A 7,736-nucleotide genomic window follows, 5' to 3' on the forward strand; every position below is an offset into this window, starting at 1 on the left:
CTTGCACGTTGTAGTTTATGGAAATTGCACGTTCTTGTAGTTGGACTTGGTCTTCCGTAAGAATATAGCATGTGCATAATTGTCTTGTTGATTTGTTGATTATTCATCCTGCTAAAGATTCCCACCAGGCTACTCTACTATTGCTATCAGGCCTCTTGAGCAGCTTTCCTTTCAAATAATAACTGTAATTGTCCGGACTCTGGTTGCCCCAATCAGCCTAATTAAGTCAGGCTAGACTGAAGTCAAACCAGGCTAAATTGGACCTAACAATACTAATGACATGACTTTTTCAACAAATCCAGATGGAGAAATATTATTGGTTACTAACTGTCGAGATAAATTATTAGTGAATGATATGCCAGGTAAATCATTTAGTTTTATTTATTGCATTTTGTTAGTGTGAAGAAAGACGACAGTTTATAAGTAATTTTTGTTAATTTGTGTGCTCTTGATGCCCCGGAAATTGTTGCTAGTAGTGAGATTCACGGAGTGCCTCATTGTTCAGAAGAGCTTAAACGATTTGCTGGAATGATATTTGAGAAATTGGAGCATGGCTTGCCTTTCTACAAAGCATATGCCAAAGCTTCTGGCTTTAGTCCGAGATTGGATTCAAGTAAAATCGTCGATGAAGTTACTACACACAAGTGTTGTGTGTCTAACAAGGAAGGTACTAGTAAGCACGGTGGGAAAAAAAGAAGGAGGGCAATAACAAGAGTTGGGTGTACTGTATGCCAAGATTAAGTTTAGGAGGCTACCTGCTGGTGAGTATGAGATGTATGAATTTGCTGAGGTGCACTCACATGCAATGGTAACTCCAGCCATAATGATTCACCTAAAGTCATGTAGGAAGGTCAACCTTGTGCATAAGAAAATGATAATGGATAACTCACGTGTTAACCATGGGCCTGTGAAGACATTTAGAATGTTTAAAGAGTACGTTAAGAGATATAAAAACGTAAGGGCGTCCTTAGAATATTTTAAGAATTTTTCAAGGGATGTAAAGAAATACATCAAAGAGTATGATGCGGAAATGCTGATAGAGGGCTTCATACAAAAAAGAGCTAGGTGTCCCTCATTTTATTTCGATTTTGACGTTGATGAGGACAAAAGACTCACTAAGGTTTTTTGGGCTGATCCAATTGTAATTAAGAACTACGCGCTCTTTGGTGATTCTGTGTCCTTTGACACCACATTCGATTTTAACGAATATTGTATGGTGTTTTGTCCTTTTACGGGTGTTGACAACCATAAAAAATGTGTCACTGTTGCGGCTGGTTTGATAATGTGGGATAATGAAGAGTCTTTTACCGGGCTTTTTGACAATTTTATGAAGGCAATGGGTGGGTGTTATTCTATTACTCTAATTACTAACCAATGTTTTAGTATTAACGCAGGGGATAAAAATGTGTTTTCAGGAAATACGCAACACAGATTCTGTATGTGGCATATCATGAAAAAATTGGCTCACAACTTTGGTTCAACCATTTACAAAGACACGGACCTTCTAAAAGAAATAAGTTTTATCGTTTGGAATGAAGATCTTGAGCAAACTGAATTTGAGTCGAGCTGGTTTTCAATTATTGAAAAACATGATTTGTTTGGAAATGTGTGGCTGAAATCCATGTTTGAGGACCACAAGTTATGGATTCCTGCATATTTTCGGGACACTTATATGGGTGGGATTATGAGGACAACTTCAAGGTCAGAATCCAAGAATAGTTTCTTCGACAACTTCACCAGCTCCAACATATCACTTGTTCAGTTTTGGATGCGCTTCCAGTCCGCAATAGATGCTCAACGCTGGAAGCATTCTAAGTTAACTGCTGATTCTAAAAACTCCTCTCCTATCTTGTCAACTCCCCTTTCTATAGAAAGAAGTGTGCTGAATTTTACACACCACCTGTGTTTTATGATTTTCAAGAAGAGTTGAAAGGTGCATGCTACTCTTGTAATGAAGCAACAAAATCACGAAAGAAGGTGAAGTGGAGCGTTTATTTGTTATGGATTGTGAGAGCAAGAAAGTCTATGATGTCGATTTTGGTGGGAAAATTTGTGTGTGTTTATACAAGGGGTTTCAGAGACTTGGGATACTTTGTAGACATTGTGTATGGATGTTGCATAACAAGGGGTTTGATGAAATACCTTCTGAATATATATTGGCCAGGTGGAGCAATTGTGCAACATTTTATCCTATCTTTAATGTTGTAGGGACGTCTTTAGAAGCTGATTGTGCGTCAATTGACACAAGACAAAACAATATAAGTGAGTTATGGTCAGAGGTATTCACTTCAGTGTCACTTGTGGAGGATGATGAGGAGAAGGAGAAAGAGTTACTCGAATTGCGTCAGAGTTTCAATGAGAAGTTATTGCATTCAAGTGGTGGTGGGAAGTCAAAAAGTAAGAAAACTCAAATCGAGACAGTTCTTGGGTCTAAAATATCTACTAAAGCTAATATTCTACCTCCAAAGCAAGCAAAAAATAAGGGACCTGGTAGAAGGATGACTTATGAAAAATAAATGGCGGCGGAGGAGCACTCTAAGCCTCTAAGAAACTGTCGTGCTTGTGGGGAAATGGCACACCATGATAGTAGAAATTGCCCGAGTCAAGTTGCTCACAAGTAATCTCATAGTCAGGTACTTTATTTGCTTGTTTTTTTTTTAATTTACATATTAGTGAAGGAGGGCCTATATACAAAGTATTAATGATATTTTACATGATCTGATGATATAGATATTGACAATGAAATAGTTGTGGTTTGAGATGCGCATCAATTATACCCAGATGGGTGTAACAGCCGACTACACAAGATGGATTTAAATATATGTATGTCCAAATGTAGGAGGAAACTTTAATTTGAATGGATATTGAATTTTGTTGATCTAAGCTGTTGGTGTGTGTTGTGCCCTCTATTAGTTTGCAGTTATTGGTTAAAATCTCTCTTAGAGAAGACTGTGAAAAGTTGGAAGTGAATATGTGTAAATTGAATGAAGTTGGCAGTGGAACAGTCTTTTACTACGTACTATTTAACTCGATTTATTGGTTATGTTTAAATTGAATCATTATTCTAATTTTTGGTGGATAAATTGTTCCATTGCTGAAGATTTTAGATCTAATTTGTATTGATCATGCTTCTGAGTTGTTAAATTGAAGTCAGTACTTTGCCTCAAGAACAATGATGTGCAACAGCTATTACTCTTTGAATTTGCTGTGTGACATCACTGACACGTCGTTCAATTTCTTTTGATTGTCCGTCATATAATTAGATGAGTCGTGATATGTTTCACTGTTTTATATGCTGTAGAATTCGAGTGTTCTGCCTCTTTGAGTCTTTGTTAACAAGTATTGGTAAAGGGATTAGACAGAAGCAACGTACCTACTATAGATTTAGAGGAAACGTACCTACTAAACATTTAAAATGAACCTAGGACTCTTTTGAAACGTACCCAGTAGGTAAAGGGATTAAACGAGGGGGCCGGGTATCCTAAAGCGGGAAGAGAAATGGTTTAGGGTTGGATTAGGCGGCCCGCTACCGCGGTCCCGCCTAATCAAACCCTAAACCATTTTATTTATTATCAAGACGGGAACCGTAATCTCAACCCCAAAAGGGGAAGCGTGAACCCCTTTCCGAAGGGGTCGGGTATCCTAAAATGGGACGGAAAAGGGTTGGATGAGGCGACCTGCTACTGCAGAGATGCCTAATCCAACCCTAAACCCTTTTCCTTATTATCAGAACGGGAACCATAAAGTAAGCCCTAAAAGGGGAAGGCTGAACCGCTTTCCCGGGGGGGGGGGGGGGCGAGTATCTTAAAACGGGACGGGGAAGAATCTAGGGTTGGATTAGGTGGCCTGCTACTATGGAGCCGCCTAATCCAACCCTAAACCATTTCCCTTATTGTCAGAAAGCGGTCATTCAGAAGAAACGTACCTACTATACACTAAAAATGAACCTAAGACTCTTTCAAAACTTACCTAGTAGGTAAGGGGATTAAACGAGGGGGTCGGGTATCCTAATGCGGGATAGGAAAGGGTTTAGGGTTGGATTAGGTGGCCTGCTACCGCGGAGACGCCTAATCCTACCTTAAACCATTTCCCTTATTATCGGAATGGGAACTGTAAACTCAGCCTTAAAAGGGGAAGGGTGAACCCCTTTCCAAGACGGGCGGGTATCCTAAAACGGGACGGGAAAGGGTTTAGGGTTGGATTAGGCGGCCCGCTACCACAGAGCCGCCTAATCAAACCCTAAACCCCTTCCCTTATTATCAGAATGGGAACCGTAAAGTAAGCCGTTAAAGAGGAAGGGTGAACCCCTTTTCGAGGGGGGCGGGTATCTTAAAATGGGACGGGAAAGGATCAAGGGTTCGATAAGGCGGCCCGCTACTGTGGAGCCGCCTAATCCAACCCTAAACCCTTTCCCTTATTATCATAAAGCAGTCATTCGGAAGAACCGTACCTACGATACATTAAAAATGAACCTAAGACTCTTTTGAAACGTACCTAGTAGGTAAAGGGATTAAATGAGGGGGACAGGAATCCTAAAGCGGGCCGTGAAAGGGTTTAGAGGTTGATTTGGATGCCCGCTACCGTGGAGACGCCTAATCCAATCCTAAACCATTTCCCTTATTAATGGAATGTGAACCGTAAACTCAGCCCTAAAAGGAGAAGGGTGAACCCCTTTCCAAGGGGGCTGAGTATCCTAAAACGGGACGGGAAAGGGTTTAGGTTTAGAATAGGCGCCCGCTACCGCAGAGCCGCCTAATCCAACCCTAAACCCTTTCCGTTATTATCAGAATGGGAACCGTAAAGTAAGCCCTAAAAGAGGAAGGGTGAACCATTTTTGAGGGGGCCGGGTATCTTAAAACGGGACGGGAAAGGATTTAGGGTTTGATAAGGCGGCCCGCTACAGTGGAGCCACCTAATACAACTTTAAACCATTTCCCTTATTATCATAAAGCGGTCATTCGGAAGAAACATACCTACTATACATTAAAAATGAACCTAAGACTCTTTTGAAATGTACCTACTAGGTAAAGGGATTAAACGAGAGGGCCGGGGATCCTAAAGCGGGACGGGAAAGGGTTTAGGTTTGGATTAGGTGTCCCGCTACCGCGGAGACGCCTAATCTAACCCTAAACCTTTTCCCTTGTTATCGGAACGGGAACCGTAAACTGAACACTAAAAGGGAAGGGTGAACCCCTTTCCGTGGGAGACGGGTATCCTAAAATGGAACGTGAAAGGGTTTAGGGTTGGATTAGACGGCCCGCTACCGCGAAGCCGCCTAATCCAAGCCTAAACCCTTTCCCCTATTATCAGAACGAGGGGGACGTGTATCCTAAAGCGGGACGGGAAAGGGTTTACGGTTGGATTAGGTGGCCCGCTACCGCAGAGCCACCTAATCCAACCCTAATTTAATACCCCGTAGTTTCTAAGGCGTTCAATCGACCGAGTAGACCGACTATAACCAATACTAGACTTAGTGGAGTTGTTATAATGCCCGCTTATAGAAGGGTCATCTTAAAACTGTCATAACTTGATATCTAGACATGCTATTGATGTTATTCCAATTGGAGGTGATAGCCTGTTCTCTTAAGATTCCAACGGTAGTTCATATGCACAAACTGACCAAGAAACAAGTGAGATATGACTATTTTACGAAAATTGGTCATTGCTGAGAACTGCGTTATACTCGACCGAGTGAGTTTCACTCGACCGAGTGGAGTGTCACTCGATTGAGTGTTTGGAACTCGACCGAGTGGACTCGGTACTCGGTCGAGTGCATGTTGGTCATACGGGTTTTAAACCCACAAACCCTCTTTCTTCTATTTCATTTCTATCTTCTTCCTTATCACTCTAAACTCTCTCCCTTCTCTCTAAAACCCTCACGAACACCATATTAGGGGATTCAAGCATGGTTTGGTTGATTTCTCACCTTCCTCCTTCCTTCCTCTTGATTTGTAAGTATAGATCTACCCTTTTTATTTAGTATGAACCCTAGAAATTGGAGGTTTTGCTATGGGTAGTTAATTAGTATATGTTAAATGGGTAATTAATGGGTTATAAGAAGGGGTTTTGTATTGTATAATAGATTAGGATGTATTATGATAGTTATTATGTGATTATTGTAGGATGAGACGGTTTTATGTCATGGATTCATGTTGTCTTGGATTAGCTTATGGAGTATGCTAAAAGGTAGGTTAATCCTACTCAGATTCAATAATGTGTGTGCATATTTCATGTCTTTTCCATCATTTGCATCTTAAGAGTCGGATTTGTACCATATGGAAATCTTGAGGATTTTGGTGAGTCTTTTATGTTGTTGGGATTATATTGTGTCATGTGGTTAATTGGTATTCATGATGTTTGAGAAAAAGGTGATTAATTGGTAAGAGTTATACATAATCATTAAGAGATGAGCATATTGGCATATTGTGATACATTTAATGATATTTATGATGGTTGATAATTGTTGGTGGTGATTCTTGTTGTTGAGGAGATGTAAGACGGTTGGGAGACCCTCTTACGCTTGAGTCGCCTCTTGGAGCGTCCCACTCCAAGAGGGATGTGCACATTAATGGCTTGAGATTGGAGGGATGCGTGTGGTTGAGACACGACGTCTGGCAGGGGATGCGGTTGGCTTCCGGACCCGGTACGTCTGGTCTGGGCGTGTCCTGGTACCTGTTTGTGGTTGTTGGTATATCTGGGCGTGTCCCGGTACCAGTGTGGTTGTGGGTATGTCTGGGCGTGTCCCGGTACCGCGGTGGTTGTGGGTACGTCTGGGCGTGTCCCGGTACCGGTGTGGTGGTTGTTTGATAGCGTCTCATTCATATTAGTAGTCATGTTGCATATTCACACACTTGAGTCGTGTTGCACTTTATTTATTTATTGAAACTGACGTTTGTGTGTCTATGCATAGTCACCTGTCTCTTTTGGGGTGGCCTGTGTCAATTCTATGATATCCTTTGGCCATATGGGGAGCAGGCTAAGTACAGGTTGTTTTTTTTCGATAGAATGTAAGAATATATTAAGATCAGAACTAGAAATACACGGGTTTTAGATTGTTTTGGACAAGCCCACAACAACCACATTAACAATACGGTCCAAAAGACCAAACCAACAAAACCTAATAGCCGACAACAAAAACAAATGTCGCCTTCATCATCTCCATTATCCGCTTGCTTCAGTTTCTCACTTTGAATATACTGATTCTTCCCCTCCTTTCAATCATATCCTCTACAACCATCTATGATCTGCATCTGTTGCTTGAAAGCGAATCGCCATAACCTTAAGTCTTATCTCTACAATCAATTGATCTCTCACTTTTTCCGGTCTCAAGATTTTGTTATCAATTTTACACACATTCCTTTGATGCCATACTTGATACACACATGCATTCAAGATGGAGTTAAGAATTTCCTTCCGTATCTTAGGTCCTCGTAACCTTAGTCTCCAATTCAAGATGTCTTGTATGGGTAAGGTCTCCCCAATCCACAAACTGATACAATCCATGAGTCGTCTGCTATATTCACAGTCGAAAAAGAGGTGATCAATTGTTTCACTGGTCCTGCCACACAAATAACAGGTATCATCCTCACAAATACCTATTCTTTTGAGTTTTGCCTTTGTATTCATGCCTTTATGATGATAGAGCCACGATATAAAAGCATGCTTAGGTAGAGTCCACTTTGTCCAGACACTATTGTGCCAAGGAACCATCTCTCCTTTGTCCCGGAGACACTCAT

General features: G+C 41.2%; 2 protein-coding genes across 2 annotated transcripts; both read left to right on the forward strand.

Moving 5' to 3' along the window:
• Positions 1-772: 772 nt before the first annotated feature.
• Positions 773-1,930, forward strand: LOC141632821 (protein FAR1-RELATED SEQUENCE 5-like). The gene has a single exon (XM_074445331.1). The coding sequence runs from the start codon at positions 773-775 to the stop codon at positions 1,928-1,930; it is 1,158 nt and encodes a 385-aa protein (XP_074301432.1).
• A 70-nt stretch (positions 1,931-2,000) lies between these two features.
• On the forward strand, positions 2,001-2,516 carry LOC141632822 (uncharacterized). The gene has a single exon (XM_074445332.1). The coding sequence runs from the start codon at positions 2,001-2,003 to the stop codon at positions 2,514-2,516; it is 516 nt and encodes a 171-aa protein (XP_074301433.1).
• The last annotated feature ends 5,220 nt before the right edge of the window (positions 2,517-7,736 follow it).

Source organism: Silene latifolia, chromosome Y (assembly GCF_048544455.1).
Source record: "Silene latifolia isolate original U9 population chromosome Y, ASM4854445v1, whole genome shotgun sequence".
In the NCBI taxonomy this organism is placed as follows: Eukaryota; Viridiplantae; Streptophyta; class Magnoliopsida; order Caryophyllales; family Caryophyllaceae; genus Silene; species Silene latifolia.